The sequence below is a fragment of the Crocuta crocuta genome, unplaced genomic scaffold, assembly GCF_008692635.1.
Source record: "Crocuta crocuta isolate KB4526 unplaced genomic scaffold, BGI_CrCroc_1.0 scaffold97, whole genome shotgun sequence".
In the NCBI taxonomy this organism is placed as follows: Eukaryota; Metazoa; Chordata; class Mammalia; order Carnivora; family Hyaenidae; genus Crocuta; species Crocuta crocuta.
Window position 1 is genome coordinate 1,468,624 of NW_027531999.1, and position 24,509 is coordinate 1,493,132.

Sequence of the window (24,509 nt, forward strand, 5' to 3'; positions counted from 1 at the left end):
CCCACTTTTAACTAAAGATCTTGATCAAAAAAAAAAAAAAAAAAAAAAAAACCAGAAAAAATTAGATTCATCAGAATTTCCAAATCCCCAAATTTACTGGAAGTATATCTCCTATCAGAGATGAGTTTTGTTCTTCGTTTTATTTTTGTTTTTGTTTTTTACCTTCTCAGGGACTAATGTCCCAGTTATCTCTCACTTCTCTAGGATTTATCATGCTCTTCCTATCCTGACTCTTTCTCTACCAGTCTAACTAATACAATAGTCCCCCATCTTTAAAACAAACAAAACAAAATCTTTCCTTAGCCTTATCCTCTATCTACCTACCCTGATTTACCGATCTCCTTCCTTGGCAGATTTCTTTAAATGTTACACTACATACACAGTTTCCACTCGGACATTTCCTGTTCACTCTTTAACCCGTTCCACGGATATCAATAAATTTGCAATCTGCCAAAAGAAACACTTTTCAGTCTTTACTCCGCCTCTAGGCTGCATTTAACCTACCTCATTGATCATTTTCTGAATATTGTAATAAGCTTTTTGCTTGCCTTGGGGGGACACCACACAACCTTGGTATTCTGCCTGCCTCTCGGTGGCTCCATCTCAGTCTCTAGCCTGGTCCCCTCCCCTTTTCTCAACCATCAACAGCTAGACCTCCACAGGGCTTGTTCCCAGGCCTTTAACTCACAAATGCAATATCATTCTTAGGTACCTCTTCTTCCTCACCTCTCATACACACCCTTCATCCAATCTATCCCTTGGCCCATTTATTCTACCTTCAAAAAAAACACTTGGGACGTGGCTCAGTCAGTTAAGGGTCTGACTCTTGATTTAGGCTCAGGTCATGATCTCTTGGTTTGTGAGACTGAGACCCACATCAGGCTCTGTACTGACAGCATGAGCCTCCTTGGTATTCTCTCCCCACCTCTCTCTTTGCCCCTCCCCCACTTGTTCTCTTTCTCTCTCTCTCTCAAAACAAATAAAAAAACATTAAAAAAAAACATTTTGAATCTATCCATGTCTCTGTGTATCTACTGACTATTTAAGTTGCCATTATCTCTCACCTGAATCTTCAAATATCTTCCTAATTTTATTACCTGATTCCTCTCTTGGTATGCAGATTGCCCCAATCCCAGTGTATTATTGCAAGTTGCCAGATAACTGTTTTAAATGTAAATGGACCACATCACATCCCATGTTTCATGGCATCCCACTGCACTCAGAATAAAATCCATCCTCTATAGTACATGATTAGTCCCTGCCCTTCTCTCCTACCTTCTCTCTTATCTGTACTAACTCTGCTCAGCCACACCAGTTTCTTTCTTTTCCTTGAACTTACTCAGTTCTCTGCCCCAGCCCTTTGCACATATTCCATATTAGCCCTTCCATATTTCCAAAATGATCTCCTTCCTCCCCTAGCCTTTTCTTACCTTCAGACCTCAGTACACGTGCCTCCTTCTCAAGAAAGAGTTCCTGAACACCCAATCTAAAACGGCCTGACCCATCTACCCATATGTTCTCCCACAGTGTTCTATTTTTTCCTTCCCAGCATTTCTCACATTTAGTAAATATCTATGTATTTGCTTTTTTTTTTCCCAGCTTAGGGTCAATCTTACCTTGTTACGTATGATTCATGAGATTCGGGCCTTGTCTGCTGTGTACAGCATGCTCTGAATACTTGGTACTTATCATGGTGTCTGACATAGAGTGGGTATGTAATTCTATGTACATACTATGTAATTTCCATGCAATAAATTGGTGTGGAATAAAAGAATAACCAGACACGCCTGATGGGGGAGCAACATGTACAGTGGATATAAAAACTAAGCACAGCTGGTGCAGGAAGTGAAATCGCAATTTTGGTTTATTAGCACAAAGCATTAAGAAAAGATTTTAACACTCTAATGAGTTATTGCCCTTACAGGGAAAAAAAGTGATCTGTAAAATAATCACAGGGAGAGACCTTGAGCAGAAGAGAGTAGGTGAATATAAGAGACTGATTGCCAAAGGAAATGAGATTTGGCATGACAGATGAATTCACCATTTCTTTGTGTGCTGTACTAGCACAGAGCCTTCTCTTCCATAGACAGAAAGACAGAGGGAGATCAAATGTTTTGAATGCATTTGAACCTTTTGTAATTCATTTTCCAAATATATAAATTAAGGTAGACCTTTAGCACTCCTCCTAAGCCACTAATGTATAACATGTGCTTTTTTACAATAACACTAAAATCTTTAGCAATCATGGGGAAAATGAATGTGTAGTAAATATGTAATGGCTTATTATTTTTGGTTTATAACCATTTATACAAAATTATGAAAATGAAAGTAAAACTTCAATCTTCAAATGGGTAAAACATAGGGATGATTATATCACCAAAGAATGAAATGCAAGAGAACATATGAAAAGCTTTCAGCATCTTTTATGATAAAAAATATATACACTGAAATAGAAATTGGGCAATCTTTTACTTACTAAATTAGTAAGAAAATTATTTTGAAAATTTTTTTGAAATTGAAAATTATTTTGAAATCCAATGCTGTTTGCTTAGTGTAGTATAAAAAGAGAACTTTCAAACTTTACATCTACCCCGACATATTGGCTTAACATTTAAAGAAAAAATTGATAATATGATTCCAGAAGTGGATATGAAGAGACAACCAAAATATAATAGGAGATATATAATTTAAAGGTCATTACAGTGCTGTTTAACAAAAATTGGAAAGTGATCTAGATGGTCATAGCAAGGAAAAAGCTAAATACATTATGGTACACCTAGTATTAAACTATGTAATAGCATCCAGGCAATTATGAAAATATGAGTAACAAGAAAAACCATCTTCCCAATGTAGAAGGGTTCTTTTTGCATCAAAATTGACTACATTACCAAATATGTAGTTCTAGGCTGTTACATGAAGGCTTTGAGAAGGGCCTAAAAGAAAAAGAAATTGTTGAAGGAAAAGAAAGAAAACTGCTCATGCAATAGTTAAACAGGTTAGAGGAAAAGAATACCTGTAAGGTAAGTGTATTGTATCCTGAACTAGCAATCTGAACAAATGGTGGAGCTTTCAAGGACTGACAGACATTTTGTAGATAGATGTACCCATGGGTGTGCATTCACACACATAACAGCATATGAATATACATACTCATCAACAAAATGTGTCTAATAATTTCACAGATACATTTTAAATAAAGTTATCTTAATTTTTAATATTTATTTCTGAGAGAGAAAGAGAGCAAGCAAGCAAGCAAGCAGGGGAGGGGCAGAGAGAGAGGGAGACTCAGAATACAAAGCAGGCTCCAGGCTGTCAGCTGTCAGCACAGAGCCCAACATGGGGCTCAAACTCACAAACTGTGAGATCATGACCTGAGCTGAAGTTGGATGCTTAACCAACTAAGTCACCCAAGCACCCCATAAATAAAGTTATCTTAAACATCATTTTATAACACCTCCTCTCTTTAGCTAAAATATATAAAATATCTTAAGCCCTTAACTAACAGGTAAAAGAAAACCAATGAATATAACTTTCTAAGACTTCTTGTTGAGCTTCATAAATGCCTGCACGATGACCAAACAGAGACACATGTCATTAATAATAAAGGCTTTTTAGTTAATGCTGGATGGTCACAGGGGTCAGTTAACAACATTTAACTCAGAGGCAAAACGATAAGGATTCAATCAGTAGTTGTACCTAAACAAATTAATTGAAACTGATGAATAGAAGTTATTTCTTTCTGACTATGAAATATGAATAACTATTGCTATTTAATTTTTAAAGCATTTGTTTTTTTATTAGAGATAGAATTCTTGATTCTCAAATCCATGGAATCTTTCTTTATAATTAATTTTTTTACTCTATCTAACATTAATTTTAGCTTTGTAGTTAGGTCTTTAATAAATTAAATGATAATTAGGTCAAATTCAATGATTAAAACCACCAGCAGTGATAACGTTATTATTATACGGTAATGAATAATCACAACAAATTATTATAAAGTGTTAACCTTACTATCTATAGTATGTCTACAACTGCACCGTGATTTAAGTGAAACATGGAAACATCTGAGCAAAAACTGTCTGTAGTTATTCATTTTACATTAAGCATGATTCAGCCACCATCTGGATGAAAATACAATACTATCTCTTCAGAAAGGAAATTAACTTCTACACACTGTCTCTGTTCCTCTATTATTTTGTGACTTTTCATTTTTCTGAAAAATCTACACGCAAGGGAGCAAACATCTCACAAATGCAAGCCAGAAGTTACCGAATAAAAATACTATGTACACATGTTAACATATAACTTCTCACTGGAACACAAGTTATTGAGTACGTTGTTGCTACTAATAATCCCTCTGGCTTTGTGCCTGTCATTACCCTCAGGCTATCAGAATTTTATGCGCACAAACCAATAATAATGATATTTCCCTTTTGCTTTTTATCCACACCTCATTGCCTCACATTGATTTGCATAAGCAATTTCTACCCTGATAATTGGAGCCAAACATCTTGTTCTGGGTTACCTTATGGAAAAGAGCAGTTAAATACTAATCAAGAGAAATCTTTCTTATTCAACCATATTTTAGGTGATATTGAATTGCCTTCATTGGTTGAGCAAGAAGGTAACTCATTTTCTGACATGGATTTTAGATTTGAGTTTATATCAAGCTTAACAATGATGTTCCCTTATAATTTCAGTTCCCTGGTGTTGACTCATAATAATATGAAGAATGGTATTGTGAGGTTCAAATCATTAAAACAATATTGCTTTCTTTAAAAAGAAAAAGCAATAGTATTATGTACAAATTATTTTTAATAGCTACTGAGCCAGTCAATGTTATCTGAGGATTCTGTATTTGTAGCTGTATTCTTTTATTTCTAGAAAAATCAGAGTAAAAGAAACAAATGTAACTAGGAGATTAAAGCAAGTAAAAATGATATAAGAAATGTCAGCATTGGGGCACCTCGGTGGCTCAGTCAGCTAAGCGTCCAACGTCAGCTCAGGTCATGATCTCATGGTTTGTGGGTTCGAACGCCTCGTCGGGCTCTGTGCTGACAGCTCAGAGCCTGGAGCCTGCTTCAGATTCTGTGTGCGTGTCTCTCTCTGCCCCTCCCCCACTCATGCTCTGTCTTTCTCTCTCAAAAATAAATAAACATTAAAAACATTAAAAAAAAGAAATGTCAACATCATGTAAAAAAAATCTACCTAAAAGAATCATTACCTGAATTACTTCAGAAATAAGCCTATAATACTTACGTGGAATGAGGGTGTGGTCTATAGGAACTTAAGTTATAAAAACAAAATAAAAGAAGTAGTTCCTAATTTACTGATCATATGCATAAGCATTGCTATGTGTGGGTGAAAATTAACAAATATGCACTCAAACAATAAAATTCCCAGAAAATGAAAGATATAAGAACTGTCAAATGATACTTAAACAGTATTAGGGGTTGAACATGGAGTGAACTATGAGGATACTCAGGAGAATACAGTGTCATCAAAACCAACTGAAGAAAATCTTTTAAAGCACTTTTGGATAAAGATAGTGGATTGAACATCTAATTTTTCTCCCTCCCAAAACCTAACTAGAATTATTCTTAGTGTATGGGTATAAATTCTTTGTGATACCTAAATCTCTTTATTTTCTAAAGTATAGGAATGGGTTTTCCTGACCTTTAGTCCTCTAACTCTCCCAACAGTTTTAGAAAATTCATTTACTCTGTGCTAAATGCTTTTTCTTCTTGAAATACCTAGAATAGTTTGGTGTTGCTACTATATTAGGCAGCAAGAGTGGTATGTTTCAGGAAAAGACTCCCAGAGATGGGAAATTTCCATCTGTATTCCTGTCCTGGTAATGTATGGTTTTCGGGGTCAAATTTTCTTAAATCATTATCTACAATTGTCTAAATTGAAGAACAGGCTTTGGGAAAACAAATGATTGCTTCAATAGAATGTTATCAGAGAATACAAAATTACAAAGTCTTCAAGATCAAAGGCTATTTTTGACTACACAAGAGAACTGGAATGGGGACCTTGAAAGTCTACATTCCACTGATCCTCCCTTAACATTAAAAGCAGCTCTTGCCTCTGACAAAGTTAGTTTGTTACTACTAGTTTGATTCCCTTATAACAACTCATCAAGGGGGATGCTGATTCTCCTTAAGACCAACCTCCACTTTACCTCAATGCCATCAGACCCACAGGTACAGTTTATTCCAACCGATTTCAGGAATACAAGCAGAAATTCTGGCTGTAGGGGCCACTGGGTGGCTCAGTTAAGCCTCCAACTCTTGATTTCAGCTCAGGCCATAATCTTAGTTTCTGAGTTCAAGCCCCATATCAGGCTCTGCACTGACAATGCAGAGACTGCTTGGATTCTCTCTCTCTCTCTCTCTCTCTCTCTCTCTCTCTCCCCCTCCTCCAACCCTCTCATGCTCAGTATGCTTGCTATCTCTCAAACTAAGTAAATAAATTTTTTTAAAAAAAATTCGACTTTAGGGGCACCTGGGTGGCTCAGTCAGTTGAGCGGCCAACTTCTGCTCAGGTCATGATCTCACAGTTCGTGGGTTCAAGCCCCACATCAGGCTCTGTGCTGGCAGCTAGCTCAGAGCCTGGAGCCTGCTTCAGATTCTCTGCGTCCCTCTCTCTCTGACCCTCCCCTGCTCACACTCTGTGTCTCTCTCTCTCTCAAAACTAAATAAATTTTTTTTAATTTAAAAAAAAAGAATGTTGACAGTTTCTGACTTTAGAAAATATACTATATACACTAAAAATCACCAAGAAACTTCAAAAAGTCCTTAGCAAATGTCATCTGAGACAACTGTATGCACAGGTAATATATCCAGAGCAAAATATAAAAAATGCAACATAATATAAAAAATTACTAAAAGGCAAAGGCAATGTAAGCAGTTTCTTAGTAGTGGACAAAAAGAATATCACCAGCAAAAATTCTCTGTAATAGACAATTCTGGTCTGATTTGACTATAGTTACAGTACTATCTACATTGAAGGCCATATAGTCTTAAAAGTCAGATAACTAAGAATTCAAGAACAGGGAGTTACTCACTTTGCGCATCGAGTTTACAAATTTTCCCATCAAATTAAAACAGCTGTCTCAAATTAAAGTATCAAACCCAAATTGTCTAACTAGTAAAATGCATTAAATAAATCTTACATTTGGACATTCTGAAAGATGACAAAAGTCTTAGAGAATATTTAGTTGAACTCTTGCATTTTACAACTATAGAGTCAGGGTCCAAGAAGGATTTAGTGACTTGTAGAAAGCTCTACCATTGATTAAAAACAGAAATGAGAATCATTTCCATTACCTCATGCTTCACAAAATATACCAGCTATTATTTTGGGAAATGGATTATGTAAAACAGTAGATATGTAGAGTCTGCAAAAAATATAAACATTTTTATATTTTAAAAATATATTATTTATGAGAGCATACATAATCCAACAAGGGTTCACGCTTGGTTTGTTCCACATTTCACTTTCAATTTAAACATCAAAACAGAAGTTGATGTATTAATGGTAGCCAGGACTAAATTTTAATACTGTCTATTCACAAAAAGAAGTTCTGAGGCAATTTATTTTAAAACTATGCTAAACTGAACCATTTAAGCATCAAATAAAATTCAGAAAATAAGGGAATTAGACCAAAAAAATCAAGAAGACCAGACCAAGGAAAGTCGTGATTATTCTGCATGAAACTATTTATTAAACTTCCTCATAGCTGATCAAATGAATTATATGATTATTAGGAACAAAACTTTTCTCAAAAAGTCTCTAGAGTCCATTTCTCCTGAGTGAAATTTCTCCTGGGTGCCTGGGTGTTGGTGGGATTGAGCCCTACATTGGGCTCTATGCTGCCTGCTTGAGATTCTGTCTCCCTCTCTCTCTGACTCTGTCTGTCTGTCTGTCTCTCTCTCTCAGAATAAATAAACTCAAAAATTCAAACTTTTTAAAAACTCAAAAAAAAAGAAAATATATTTTCCAAAAGAACACAATACCAAAGCTAGATGAATATAGTTGAATTGATACTCAAATACTTGTAAGTTAAATATGAACATCTGAANACTTTTATTATATTTAATCTATAAATATATTTATAAATTATGTTCTATCTATTTATATTTATCATATACTAATTTATATTAGATTTAAAAATTTATATTGTATATATTATAAAATATATACAGTTTATCTTCAAGGATTCTCAAACTCAACATGGGTTTGAAGTACACAAGTCCACTTATATGTTAATTCTTTATAGTACAGTATTGTAAATATATTGTTTCATCCTTATGATTTTCTTAATAATACTTTTTCTCTAGTTTACTTTTATGGTAAGAATATAATGTATAATATATATAACATACAAAAGTATATCAATTGATTATTTATGTTATCAGTAAGTCTTCTAGTCAACAGTAAGGCACCAGTAGTTAAGTTTTTGAGAGTCAAAAATTATATGTGGATTTTTGGCTGTGTGAGTGAGGGGTGGATTAGTGCTCCTAACCCCTGTATTGTTCAAGGGTCAACTGTATTATAGTTTATATAGTTTGTGGTTGTATTTGTAAAAACTATTTGCCTTGTTCCCAAAAGTGTTTAAGATGGGTCATAAGGATACAAATATTGTTAAGAGGACACAAATTTTAAAAGAAACTACTATTGGGATGACTGGGTGGCTTAGCTGGTTAAGCAGCAGTCTTCGGCTCAGGTCATGATCTCACAGTTCGTGGGTTCAAGCCCTGCATCAGGCTCTGTGCTGACAGCTCAGAGCCTGAAGCCTGCTTCAGATTCTGTGTCTCCCTCTCTCTCTGCCCCTCCCCTGCTCGCAGTCTCTCTATGTCTCTCAAAAAATGAATAAAGGCGTTAAAAAGGTTTTAAAAGAAACCGCCATTATAATATTGCTCCTATGTGGAACATGAAGGGTACAAGTAACTAAATTGAAGGAAAAAAGAAGGAGAGGAAAGGAAAGAAAGAAAAGGAGGAAGGAAGAAAACAAAGGAGGGAAAAAATACATATGAAAAGCATACTATTTGCAATTTGGGATTGACTACACCTGTGAATCTAACTCTGGGTCTGTCTGCTATATAAACCTTCACTTGTCATCAAAGAAATTGCCATGGTTCATGTAAAAACAATTAATAGATTTTCCAAGCAGAGGTAAGCATTGACAGTCCAGATTAGCTCCTACAACAGCATGTAAACCAAGACTCCCCAGAGCCTCATGGATGGGAAATATATTAATATCAACTCTGTGACCACTCAGCACCATGACATGAAGTGTCTGTTCAGGAGGTCATTTCCAAAACGTATCCCATAAATCTTCATGCACAAGATATGATAATTTATCACCTAGACATAGGGATCTACTGTAAACTAATCCAAACTGCTGATGATACACTAAATCAGTTTGAGTGATGAGTATAAATAAAGCTGCAAGCGAAGTACTGAAGGATACGGATCCATCTGATCAATGAGATGTCACAAGGCAAATGAAATGCAATGTTGACAAACATAGAGTCCCCTTGGTTGAAAATTAACCAAATCAAGTATTAGAGCATAAAGGCACACAATACAAGCTTCAAATAAAAATTTAATATAATAGGAGTCAGAGGGTAACTTCTGTTTCCGATAAAACTGAATAGTCTGGGTCAGTAGAAAAGTGTGTATTAAAAATAGATGCCTTTTGCATACCATCAAAAATATGACAGGATAAAGAAAAATTTTACAAAACAATAATCCTTTCCAAATAATATAACTAGAGTTACTCAATCTGCTGAGTAAATCCATATACACAGCTGAGGAAAAACAATAAAAATTTTATACAGAAAATGATTTCACATCAACTTGCTACCAGGAAATCAAATTCAATTTGTGTTGCCCTTATGAAAGCTTAGATATTTTCTGGAACTGTCACATCCTACGACTTCAATGCAGAAAAAACAAAGGATTGGGGATAGGAAGGACATTCTTCCAGACGGTTGATATTCATGGAGGACACTCCTTGAGAAAAAAGATTTTCCCAACTATGTGATCCGAATGGAGACTTTAGCACCCTGCAAATAGGTTCAATAGAATTCAGCTATTCTGAAGGTGTTCCTAACGGAAAGAGCCGCTTAAAGTAAATTTCAACCCCTGCTGTAACAAATCTGTAAGAATATCTTCTAAAGGAAATTACTCTTCAACAAATTTATATATTTTTTCTTTGTTGTCTTAAGTATATGTAGCTTTGTCATAACATACTTAACTCTTGCTTTGCATTTTATCATTTAGTTTATTTTGGGCAAATATAGAATTATACTACTAAAATATGACCTAATCTCATACGTAGTTTATTTAAATTTCAAAATGAAAAGCTTTACAAAGAACAGATAAGATTGATTGCTCTCTCTGTCTTAGCATAATTGTATTTCAGGTGAACATCAATTTACTTTAAAGGACACTTCTAAGTAGCAGAATGCATCATAAATAATTCATCAATCACAGCTGCTAGGAACATGATTTACTCCAACAGATTCAATGGAATAAAAGTTCTGTTTTTCTATACTTGTGTTTGCATTAAAGTGTTTAAGAATCCTCTTTTTTAAAATCCACTTAGATTCCATACTTTATACTTCAAATGCAGTATGATAAGGCTATTTCTTTTTTTTTCTTTATTCAAAACATTGTATTACTAAGTTTAAAAACATTTAAATAGCTTTGGAACAAATAGCAATTTATGAATATCAATAGTAAGACAACAACAGAAAAGGCACATATCCGAAAAATTGCATTAAGATTTTCTCAAATACATGTAAAGCTAATATAATTTATTTTCACGTTACATAAACTTTCAAATTGAAGGAAAGTGAAGTAGGCTTTTAGAAAATCTTATACCAATTATTTACAATCTCATATATCTGAAAAATATTTCAGTTTAAAAATACATATTAAACAAATCTAAATTGCACAATAGTTCCAAGTTTTCCCAGTTGATACAGTGAGAATCCTATCTACTACTGTCATTTGTCATATGGAAAGACGCTGCGTACCCTACACATCTTAAAGTTTTCCCTTAAATTCAGCCATTTTGTATTGGCAATTTCCCAAGCTGTGGAATATCTGTATAATAAATATACTGACAAGGAAAATATAAAAAATAGAAAGCATTTTACTCACTTGCAAACCCTTCTGAAATACTGAATGGCCCATAAAATTAGCCAGCATTCTAATTAGAGCAGCACCCTGTAGGAAAGAGTATTAGAGAGAGAGAGAAAAGAAGAGGAAAAAAATGTCAATCAAGTAACATGACTCTAAAATTATCTTTTATCAATCAAAAAGTCTGTTTTATTCATGCTACTATACTCTTAGAAAAGAAATAAGAGAATTATGAATACAGCACCCCACTTACAGATAAAAATTAAAATTTTGTTTTGTGGATCTAAAAGTTCTGTGCTTATAAAACCAGTGACTTCTCTTGGACAGCCTTCTGGACTGAGTATCTCAAGGAAATAATAAGCTGTAATTCAGGAGTTATAAAATTTTTATTGAGCACTGTATATGACAAAGTTAATAAAACATAGCTCTTATTCTTACAAGCTCATAATCTAGTAAGGGAGGAATACCCAAATTAATAAATAATTGTATTAAAATATAGCTCTGGAGTAACATAGCTGTGTATCTACCCTTGGCTCAACTAAAAGTTGAACTGCAGAAGTAGAGACTAGGGAGTACCAAGTATTCAGGCTGCTTGGGTTCAAATTCTGGCTCTGACTCTTACCATGCTTACTTAGGAAAATTATTTAACCTCTGTTTCTCACTTTTCTCACTTGAAAAGTGTAGGCAATAATAGTCCTTATTTCATATAATTGTTCTGAAGCTTACGTGAATTAATATATGTAAGGCAAACTGGGTCTGAGAAAGAGTACTACCAGTATTATACCAGTATAATTATTTTTATTACCTGTCTGCTTTGTTTAGAGGCTGGATATAGCCATATGTCCAAGTAAAACATGTGATCAATATAAATATTTAGAATAATAGAAGAAAATATTAGTTTAAGAGTCTACTTCACCTATAACGATATCAGTGCAAAAGGGCAGACATGTAATCAATATGAAACATCCCAAATGATGATCAATCCTGGATAACACAAATTTGTGTATGAAATATAAATAAACCTTCAAGAAGATATTTCCAACTGCACTGAATTTTTTAAATATGAAGCAATGGATTATAAGTAGCAAAAGTATAAATATAAACGATAGGCTAGTTTTAGGGGGAAAAATTCCTTTATGACTACATATCCCACTTCATACCCAGTAGAAATTCACACCCTCCAACAACTTACTTCTTTACTAGTTGTTTCTTTTTTATAAGAGAAACATAAGAAACACACATGGATTTTATCCTGCCTGGAACTGAGCTGTGGCAGCCAGTCCAGAGACATAAAAATGAATTCCTATTGTTTGTTAAAAATTATTTCCTAGAGTCTGAAATTTTAATGCAATCTGATACCCAGGCTCCATGAATCACCATTAAAGAAATGTCTAAAAAAAATTTCAGTCATCACCAAAATTGCTCCCCAAATTTGTATTTTATTCACAACTCAACAAACGATAAGCTGGACAAGCCATAGAGTTTTATGCCTCTTCTGATATATTTTCCTCCCACACCTTTTTCTCTTTGCTCTTTCTTCTGCTTCTTCCTCTTTATCTTCTGCACACTTTTGTAAGTCCATAAAATATAAGCATTTATGATTCAATCAGAGGACCAGGTTAGAATTCCCTCTAGAACTTATCAGCTCTGCTCCTTGAATTTCTTTGACAAGCTCCCCTCCTATACATTTCCCAATCTAATCTTCCCACCCAGAGGGTAGAAACTGTCAGTTCCGCAGCAAAACTAACCCTTGCCACCTGGGAAGTGAGAGTTAGAATCTCAAGCAGTCAACTCAAACTTTCCTTCAGAACAGAATAGCCATCCTCAGATGATTTAAGTGTTTCCCTCCAGGTAATGATGACTTGGTCTCTTGTCAGGCTATAAAAACTACCAATTTAGCATGGTCTAATGGCAAAAGAGTCCTTTCTAATCATAAAGAATGTGCCCGTTTTCCTGTCTGAGTTGAGTGCTAACAGGAGATAAAACCTAGAAATATAATCAATATTTAAAAGTTATATAATACCACTGAACTTCTTTTATTATTATACTGAGTAATTTAGTTAACTTTTAGAAAATACGTCTGTGTTGCCCACTTGAACATTTAAAATTCTCCAGAGTAGCATGCACTCTTCTATATTTAACTAGCCTTTTTGTTCCAAAGCTGAATTTTGAAAATCCCTAAATCATAGAAAACTGCACAGACAGATGGGCTCTCCAACTGTTATCATTCAGCCACCATATACTGAGCACCTACTAGGTATGGATTATAAAAAGATCACACCTCCTAATGCAGGCATAACTCACCACGAACACTTTTTAAAAGAAGAAATCACCAAATCCCCTTTCAGCATGTCCTTAAAACATTGTTTTCACCAAGTAAACACCATTTGAAACACTGTAACTTATATCACCTGTGATTCAAAATTCTAGACCCAATCAAACAAAATTGATGTTAGACAGTCTAAGTAGCTTTATGGGAAATAAATACACTATTTCTGCAAGATTTTTATAATTTTGGGACTTGGTTAAGAAAACCCATCATTATATTTGCTATGCTAAGTTTCAGAGAGAGCGATAAGGATGGAAGCAACTAATTTTTTTAAGGTTTGATAAAGAACATTCAAAAAAATCATGCTTATAAATGTATTCTGGGGTAGTAATTTTTCCATATGGAGTGTTTTTTTTCATAGAAGTTCTCAGCTAAAATTTCTTTCATTTCACATTGTAGTCATCTGTATGCATGGCAGTCTCATAGACACTAAACATCTCCACAGATTTGGTGTCCCTGTCCTTGTCCTTGGCTCAGAGAAGGTCTTCTCTTGACATTTTAACTGGATGAGAGAGAAAGAGAAATTAGCAAAAGCAGAGCAATTACTTTGTATTCTTTAAGACCACTCAGCCAGGATACACAGTTTATTACTTTATCAGTGCACTTCAGAAATAAGTAATCCCCTTGGAAGAGAGAGATCTTTTCAACTAATGGATTCTTTTAACATATGCTTATTAAGTAAGGCAGTGTAGTCAGTATCCTGTAGAATATAAATTGGAATGACACAAGTCTGTATCCTCAAGGACCTCGAAGCTTCCTAAGTGAAATAAGATGATATAACATATCATACAATGAATGACAAAAATATTTTACTGTTTCAGAAGAGGGAACAGTTCTAATATCTAGAGAGATGAAGGACAAGGGGATATAAAAAAAAAAAAATGATGCTTAGTTTGGACCTTGAAGGATGGATGGGATTCCCAGAGCAAAGTTAAACAGAGTATGGTATGTTAAGAACGGCCTTTGCATGGTCATGTAGGTGTGAAAGTGAGAAGCACAAATACGGAAGGAACTACTCAGGGACAAAGGCATAAACCCAGGCGATAGGGGACTTATAAGCTATAAAATTTAAGCAGTAATTAGAGAAGATCAAATACAAAGGCTAAGGAATTAGATTTTTGTTAGAAGACAAGGAAGGATTTTGGAAAGGTAGTTTTAAAAGTTGACCCTTGAACAATATGGTTTTGAACTGCACAAATCCACTTACATGCGGATTTTTTCAATAAATACAGTATAGTACTGTAAATGTATTTTCTCTCCCTTATGATTTTAATAACATATTATTCTATCTTACTTTATTGTAAGAATACAGAGTATAATACATACAACATACAAAATATGTATTAATTGACTGTTTATTTTACTGGTAAGGTTTCCAGTCAACAGTAGGCTATTAGTAGTTAAGTTGTTGGGTAGTCAAAGTTACAGGTGGGTTTCTGCATGGGGTGTCACTGCCCCTAACTCCTACATTGTTTGAGTGTCAACTGATTAGTTATGATATTCCAAAAAGAAAGTCAAATATCTAGAAGTAGAAGCAAATACTGGTAGCAGAGGATAAACCAGAGATAGGTTTAAGGACCAAAACAAAGATCACTTTATTTCTTTTTTTAAAAATATTTTAAAATTTATTTTTGAGAGAGAGAGTGGGGGAGAGGTGGTAGTGGGGGGACACAGAATCTGAAGCAGGCTCCAGTCTCCAAACTGTCAGCACAGAGCCCGATGTGGGGATCAAACTCAAGAACTATGAGAGCATGACCCGAGCCAAAGTCAGATGCTTAACCCGCAGAGCCACCCAGGTGCCCCACAAAGATCACTTTAAATCTTAAAGCCTTAGTAACTAGAAGATGATATTAGCAGATATGCAGGATTTAAAAGAAAGCATTAGTTAGGTGAATATTGTAACATCCATTTAGAACATGGGGAGTTTGAGGAACAGGTAGGAAACCAGAAGAACAGAAGGCAAATGTGACCATAGAGATGAAATTCCGTGGCAGATTATGATTGGAAACTTAAATTAGCATTTTCAGTGGGTGAGATTGCTAAGAGAAAAGTGCTAAGGTTGTAGAGAAGGGGAGAGAAAACACAATCTTAGATTCTCTCTATAGATTCTGTATGACCAGCATTTGAGTGCCCATAACAGGCACCGAATAATAACTGTTGAGAAAACCAGTGAAGAAATGGAATTAAGAGCAAAGGATGATACACTGTAATAAAAAACAGAAGTAGTACTAAGTATAAGTAGTGTCATGTTTTAAGACATCTTTTAAGAATAAGTGCTTCAGATTTCAAGGGAAAAAATAGCTAAGAGAAGGCCATAGTATGTCATGTTTAAGAGAGAGCTATTTAAGTAGACTTGGTGTGAAAGCCAGATTGAAAAACAATGGAAACAGAAGGAAGAAAGAAAAAGCAGTAAGCATGTTGACATGAGGTTTGCTTATGTTTTTATTTTTAAAATTATGGGAGAAGATTTATGCAAAGAAAACAATGATCTGGTATAGACGGAGACTGGATAGGTCTGGAAATAAGTTCTCAATAAATACTGAAAAATCGATGGCCTATCACTTCTCAATAATGTAGGTGATGGTGTCCTAAGATTATTTGAATTGGAAGGAGTAGAAGTAGGTTTGAAGTAACTCTAGGGAAAAGGTCATAGAGAATCAAAATGTGGACATGTGAAGAAAAGTCATAGTTCTGGTTGAAATTACTAATAATGTAATTTTCATTCATTAAATACCGTCTGCATGCCATATTCACAATACTGTAAGGAAAATATCACTATCTTATTTGTCAGATTAGAAAACTGAGGCTTGAAAGGTTGTGTAACTTGCTCAAATTAACACAGGTAGTAGGCAATGGAGTTAGGATTAGAAATCCAATTATATCCAACTCCAAAATCAGTAATCTTAACCAACTTGGTTTACATTATTTTGACCCCAAATCAAAATAGTTACATGATACTCTTCAGAAACACTAGATACAGCAGGAACTTGGAAAAAGAAAGGGAATTCTTAGAGTAACTCATATGTTGAAATCAGTAGATGTTCCCAAAAGAGGATGGAGGGTCATCTAATTCAATGAGTCATAGTGAAAGAGTTGACCAATATGCCGAGGTTTGAGGATGAATTAGAAGACATAAACTGACTAGCATAACAGAACATGTGGATAGACTAGGAGTCACGAAGCTAGTTTAGACAGGTTGAGCAAGAAGAAAACACTAGCAGAGTTAAAAATAGTGATTTTTTTTTATCAGATGCTATATATGTGGAGGTGGCAGCTGTGAAAATGTCCTGCTCAGATTTCCTCCTGTTGCTTCTCTGCATTCGCCACCGTGAAAGCAGCACTTTCCTTAGTTTACTCCCAGCCAACGCCTAGGCACGACAGTGGAATTAAGGTGGGTCCATTCCACTAAGACAGGGGATTCCTCTAACAGGAAATTCTGGGTAAAAAGTCCCCATTGGCCTGAATGAATGTTTCTTGCAACAGGACTGCATTCTTAAACTCTTCCCACCAAGTGATTCTTCCTTCCCTCTCTCCTTGCGCAGGCTGTGAACTGCAGCGTAGTCTTTCGGAGGCTCTCCCTACCTTCTTAGGCCCCTTTCCCAAATAAATACCCACACACTACAGTGTCTTCTTCTCAGAAATCTGACCCAGTAGGACAACTTTAATTTTTTTTTTTTTTTTAATTTCTAGGAGAGAGAGAGACAGCGTGAGCAGGGGAGGGTCAGAGAGAGAGGGAATCACAGACTGAAACAGGCTCCAGGCTCTGAGCTGGCAGTCAGCACAGAGCCCGACGCGGGGCTCGAACCCACGAACCGCGAGATCATGACCTAAGCGAAAGTCGGACGCTTAACCGACTAAGCCACCCAGGCGCCCCCCAGTAGGACAACTTTAAATGCTGAGGTCCAAGAATGGATACATTGTTGGAGGGTAGGTCGCTTCAGTAAGTTGGTAATGAGTATACTTTAAAAATAAGCACACACACCAAAATAAGATCTTCCCCTCTTACTCCTCTCACGAAGTCCTTTAGTGGGTGTATTGTTACATTTCACATTACATATGTGTTTGCTCTTCTTTGGAAGAGAGGCAGGCAAGGAATCATGTACAACCATGTTCAGTTTACTATGGGAGAGACTGAGGCAAAAGGATGAGGTCATTTATCCAAAGTTAGACAGGGGTAGTAGCTACTAGAACTTGCCTCCAGACTTGGCTTCATCTGTTCAGTTGTTGAGTTCTTTGATTAGCATAGAAACCTATGTGGTTAGACTTTCTTGTTACTTTCTTTAAAAAAATATTTTTAAGCTTATTTATTTTTGAGAGGGAGAAAGAGGGAGAGAGAGAATCCCTAGCAGACTCCACACTGTCAGCATGGAGCCTGATGCAGGGCTCAAACTCGTGAACCATGAGATCATGACCTGAGCTGAGACCAAGAGTTGGACGTTTAACCTACTGAGCCGTCCAAGCACTCCTTGTTACTTTTTTTTTTTTCTGAGAGAGAGAGAGACACAGTGTGAGCAGGGGAGGGTCAGAGAGAGAGGGAGTCACAGACTGAAACAGGCTCCAGGCTCTGAGCCGGCAGTCAGCACAGAGCCCGACGCGGGGCCCGAACCCACGAACCGCGAGATCATGACCCAAGCGAAAGTCGGACGCTCAACCGACTAAGCCACCCAGGCGCCCCTCCTTGTTACTTTTCTAAGCTACTGGAAGGATTAGTTCATTGATTCTAAACCAAAGTATTTTTAAAATGTAAATTTCTGAATGATGTCTGTGTATTAAACCTGGACACCTGTGAAGATAACACAGTGTTCTAACATGATTTGTTACTAAAGAATGGCTTTTGGTCTAGAGCAAAAATATATCCTAAATCCTCCATGGTTTTTCAAAAACATGATTTTTTTTGTTTTTTTACAATAGTATGATAACTATATTTAGAACCTAAGAAAGAAAAAAATTAAAAAAAAGAAAACATACAGAAATGCCCAATTCTGTATATCACTTACACATAAATTGATGACTAAAGAGAAAGGCTTACAGGGCAAGAGAGTAGAAGAAGAGAAAAAAAAGGAGATAAAAGGGAAAGTTAATGCAACATAAGAACGTGGAATTGCTACCCTATTGCTCCAATCACCCGTGCTTGGAAGGTTTAATTCCTCTTCCTGAGGCCAAGCCTCTATCACTGCACAGATGAATCATTCCACAGCCTCCCAGTGACAATCTCAGAAACCTTCTTACTTTCTCAAGTCCATCTTATGGACCACATCAGACTAATAATTTTTTAAATGTTTTTTAGAGACTGAGAGACAGAGTGCAAGCAGGAGAGGGGCAGAGAGACAGAGAGGGAGACACAGAATCCAAAGCAGGCTCCAGGCTCTCAGTTGTCAGCACAGAGTCCAACGCGGGGCTCGAACCCACGAACTGTGAGATCATGACCTGAGTTGAAATTACATTCTTAATCGACTGAGCCACCCAGGGGCCTCCAGAATAATTTTAATAATTACTCCTGAGGAATCATGTTTGCTAAAAGTCTGAGTTCTATCATCTACTAGATGGAAGAGCTTAGGCATGTTAGATAAGCTCTATCAGGACCTACATTAAAATAATAACAATAACAATCACTACCACTACTGATGATGGTGGTGATGGTATCGATCATGATGATGAAGATTACAGTCACCTCAAGATTTTTCCAAGTATTCAATAAAAGTACATAGTTATTGTCCTCATCATTACCATCATTTTTATGTTAGCTCCCTGCCCTCAAACTCTTCTTTTTGACAAATTTCTTATAGCAGTCAATCAAGACCATACACAATGAAACTCACCATTACCTACTGACACTTTTTCCCCTTATGACCAGATAACCAGCTTCTACTCTGTTTAAGCTGATCTTTTCATCATCCCATGACTATACCTTATACCTTTATGTTTTAATCATACTATTTACTTTAGTAGGAATAATATTCCTTTTCAATCTTATATTCTAAGCCCTATCCATTATTCAAAAGCACAGGGCAAGTCCATACTGTCCTAGAATACTTTCCACAGTGTTAGTCCTCAATTTTTTTCTCTCTGTGGCAGTCATAAATCCTTTAAGCCTAACTACACAATTTATCAAATTACTTTATTTTAAAAAGTTTTTAAATATTTTTTATTTATTTCTGAGAGAGAGACAGCATGAACAGGGAAGGGTCAGAGAGCGAGAGGGAGGTACAGAATCTGAAACAGGCTTCAGGCTCTGAGCTGTCAGCACAGAGCCTGACGGGGGGCTCAAATGCAATTTAGTAATATGTATTTTTTGAATTCTATAATATAACAAATATTATATGGCTTTAACCCACGAACTGTGAGATCATGACCTAAGCCAAAGTCTGATGCTTAACCGACCGAGCCACCCAGGCACCCCTCAAATTAATTGAGATCACTCAGTAATTGTTTCATATGACTATTTCTTCTTTCTACAATGGATGAAGGTCATGTCTGTTAGATTTATTATTGGCACACCTGTTAGCTGTCAATGTCATATCTTTTCCATTGCCAGTGAAAGATGTTCCTAGCTAAGAGTAGTATCCATCAACTACTTGCCATTTTCAAATCAGGAATCCAAACCATGAACTCGTAGCCAATACACAGATCTCAGTTTTCTCTGTTATGAAGTTCAGAATCTACCTTACACTAAGAACTTTTAATGTTTTGAATTCTCAGGCAATGATATTCAGACAGTGCAATCTATATTTAAGTCAGTAGGAAACCAAAAATGAGGACCACAGATCCAGGGACAAAAAAACGAAACTTTCAATGGTGTCAGAAATAGCCTATTTGAAAGCCTAAGGTTTCAATTAAAGAAATTTGAAACCTAGCAATACTATAAGTTAAAATGAATGCTCATGGAAGGACACAATGTAAGAGCAGCAATTAACAGAATAGAAACTAATACTTGATAAGATGAAAAATAAAATGTATCAGATCTATAAAGATACTAATAAATAAGTTCTGAAAAAAATGATCAAGTGGGAAAAAGAAGAAAACATATCAAATGAACAATATTAGGAATAAAAATGGGCATACAAATACTGAAAAACTTAAAAATTAAAAATAGTGAGAGAATACCATAATAATTTATGCTAATAAATATGAGAACTTAGATAAAAAGAAGAATTTTCTATAAAACTACAAAGTTGTCAAAAATTAAGAAGTAAAAATATTAACCACTGGTAAATAAAAATTAAAAAATTACACTCATACACACATACAAATCTATCCAGGTAGTTTTACAAGCAACTTAAATTTAAGGAAAATTTTATAACATGTCGTCATTGTCTTACAATTCTATAAGAAAATAAATTCTATAAGAAAATAAAAAAGGGTAAAATCTTTGCATTTTTTATGATGCTTGTGTAGCTGATAGGCAAACTGGACAAAGTAAATGATAGTCTATTGTTATTTTTGATCATGTATGGATATATATATATACATATGTATATAACTTCTGGGATAAATCTCACTTATAAATTACATATAATAATATGTAAATGCAATTTAGTAATATGTATTTTTTGAATTCTATAATATAACAAATATTATATATACATAAAATGCATATTTAATGGAGGAAGAGAGAGACTTTAAAAGTAGAGTTTATCCCAGAAATTCAATAATAGTTTAATGACAAAAATTCTATGAATGCAATTCATCACATTAATGGATGAAGAAAAGTAAACTATACAATGATCTCAATATATGTGAGGAAAACATTTGTTATGACTTAGCATTCATTAAAGATAATGTATTTTAGTAAACTAGGAAGAGAAGGGAATCCATTAACATGTTAAAGGGCATTTTTAAAAAATGTACTGTGGAGGCCTGGGTGGCTCGGTTGGTTAAGCAATTGACTCTTGATTTTGGTTTAGGTCATGATCTCATGGTTTATAGGATTGCATCCCACATCCGGCTCTGTGCTGACGGTGAGGAGCTGGCTTGGGATTCTCTTTTTCCTTCTCTCTGTCCCTCCCCTGCTCACACTTTCTCTCAAAATAAATGAATAAACATTTAATAAATACATACTGAATGTTGAAACATTATATGCATTTTCCAAAAGATGGCAGTGAGACAAAAATGGCCTCTATTAATAATTGGATGAAACAGTACAATAGAACAAGTAAATAAACAACAGAAATATGAGCCAAAGATAGCAATAAGGCAAAAAATTAGTATTATTCAGAGATGATGTGAAAATTCTCACAGAAACCCAAATAAATGTATTAGAATTAGTGTATAAAATCAATAAAGAGTACAGCAAGGTTGCCTGACACAGATCAGTACATAAAAACCAAGAGAGTTGATACATGTTAGTAAAAACATGTATAAAGAGATATTCTCAAAAACAAAATAACAAATATAACAAAACCAAATATTATTGGAGAAATTAAAAGTTACTCAGGGTTTTCATGGGGAAAATTGTACAACACAAAAACCTAACAATGAAGAACTAAATGTCCCTTATAAAGTTAGAAAGAGTTGTTATTATAACAATGTCAAAGTTAATCTATAAATTTTCAAAAGCTTTTTTCCCCAGAAACAGCTTTCATCTGAAAATTCATATGGATTGGCATAGTTAACAGTAGCAATTTTAAAAGAGCTCCAGACAGGGAGAATCGTCATATCTGATGGCAAACCTAACAAGATCTACGAGTTAGACAGAAGGCAGAGGTGTTGAAGCCTGGACACACATATAGATCAGGGACCAGAACAAAGGGCTGCAGAGACACCAGCGGTGATACTGGTGACAGCTGACAGAGCTGGGATTACAGAAGAGTGGAACTAGCACAGGGAATTCATAAGTAGCACTGAGAAGACTGACTATCTAAACAAAAACAAAATTACATTTACGTCATGTCACACGAAGGAAACAACAGAAAATATCCATACTGATGAAAGAGCTTAAGGTAAAATGAAAAAATGTTTAAATATTAGGAAAAATACCAAAGCATGTCCTTAAGAATTTACACTAAAGAAGGGTACTTCAATAAATCAGAAAGCATGGAGCATAATAGAGAATATGGACAAATAGACTACAACAGAGTTAATAACGTTGGTATGACAAAAGACATCATAAATGAAAAGATAAATTACAATCTTACTGGCAACAAAAAATTAGCATCCAGAATATTTTTAAAAAGACTCTTATTAATCAATGATTAAATACAAACAAACTTAAAAACAAAGTCCTCATTGGAAAATGGGCAAAGGATGAAGTCTCAACAGTTTATTTTTGGTTTTGTTTCCTTTGCCTCAGGGGACATACCTAGAAGTTAGCTGTTATGGCCAATATCAAGCAGGTTACTGCCTGTGTTCTCCTCTAGGATTTTTATGGTTTCAGGTCTCACATTTAGGTCTTTAATCCACTTTGAATTTATTTTTGTGTATGGTATAAGAAAATGGTCCAGTTTTATTCTTTTGTATGTTATTGTCCAGTTTTCCCAACACCATTTGCTATGATCCAGCAACTGCACTACAAGGTATTTACCCAAAAGATACAAAAACAATAATTCAAAGGTACACATGCACCCTGATGTTTTTAGCAGAATTACTGACAGTACCCAAATTATGGAAATAGCCCAAAATGTCCAACAACTGATGAATGGATAAAGAACATGTGGTGTGTACACACACACACACACACACACACCCACACACAGGAATATTACTCAGCCATGAAAAAAGAGAATGAAGGGGTGCCTGGGTGGCTCAGTTGGTTAAGCGTCAGACTTTGGCTCAGGTTATAATTTCATGGTTCATGAGCTCAAGCCCTGCATCAAGCTCTGTGCTGACAGCTAGCTCAAAGCCTGGAGGCTGTTTCAGATTCTGTATCTCCCTCTCTCTCCGACCCTCCCCTGCTCACGCTGTCTCTCTCTCAGAAATAAATAAAACATTTAACAAAAGAGAGAGGATGAAATCTTGCCATTTGCAATGATATGGGTGGAGCTAGAGGGTATTATAGTCAGCAAAATAAGTGAGTTAGAGAAAGACAAATACTATATGATTTCAGTCATATGTAGAATTTGAAAAACAAAACAAATGAGCAAAGGGGAAAAGAGAGGGAAGGCAAACCAAGAAGCAGACTCTTAACTACACAGAAGAAACTAATGGTTATCAGAGGTGAGGTGGGGGGGGAGGTGGATGGGGGAAATAAGTGATGGGGATTAAGGAGTGTGCTTGTGATGAGCACCAGGTAATATTAACAAACTGGAATGTAAATAAAAACGTAAAGAAAGAAAAGAAAGAAAGATGAAAGAAAGAAGAAAGAAAGAAAGAGAAAGAAAGAAAGAAAGAAAGAAAGAAAGAAAGAAAGAAAGAAAGAAAAGACAGAAAAGAAAAGAAAGAAAGAAGAAGGAAGGAAGGAAGGAAGAGAGAAAAAGAAAGAGAGAAAGAAGGGAAGGAAGACTCTCACTAATCAAAGTTAGGAAGTTAGGAAGGAAGGGAGGAAGGAAGAAGGGAGAAAGAAAGAAAGGAGGAAGGGATGGAGGAAGAAAAGGGAAGGAAGAAAGAAAGGAAATGGGCAAAGGATATACACAGAAAATTAAAAATGCAAGAAACACAAAGGGCAGTAAATACCCAAAAGAGACTTAATCTTACTAATAAAGAAATGCAAATTAAAACAGTAAGATAGCATTTCATAGCCTTAATAAGTCAGGTAAGAAACTGGGGAGTTTAATAATATCAAGGATAGATAAGGACTTGAGGAAACAGGATCTCTCAAACATGCTAGTGGGAATATGTATACAAACACATTGGGGGAGAAAATGGCACACTGTGGCAAATTTAAAGATTCATTTATTTGGAAATTAACACAATTATTGAGTGCTTGCTGTGCCAGGCACTGCTATAAGGACTAAAGGTAATGCAGAGAACAAACCAAATAAAACTTTAATGGGGTTTACATTCTAGAGAGAAGAAACAGTTAATAAGCAGCTTAATGTAATCATGCCAAGTACTGATTATTGCTCTGAAGAAAACTAAAGCAGAG

General features: G+C 35.3%; 1 protein-coding gene across 1 annotated transcript in view; it reads right to left on the reverse strand.

Annotated features, from left to right (window-relative positions):
* The window catches only part of TRHDE (thyrotropin releasing hormone degrading enzyme), a 392,366-nt gene that overhangs the window by 112,168 nt on the left and 255,689 nt on the right, over positions 1-24,509 (reverse strand). Inside the window, exon 7 of the mRNA XM_077775259.1 lies at positions 11,182-11,247. Within this exon, the coding sequence (XP_077631385.1) occupies positions 11,182-11,247 (66 nt within the window). The remainder of the gene's footprint in view (positions 1-11,181; positions 11,248-24,509) is intronic.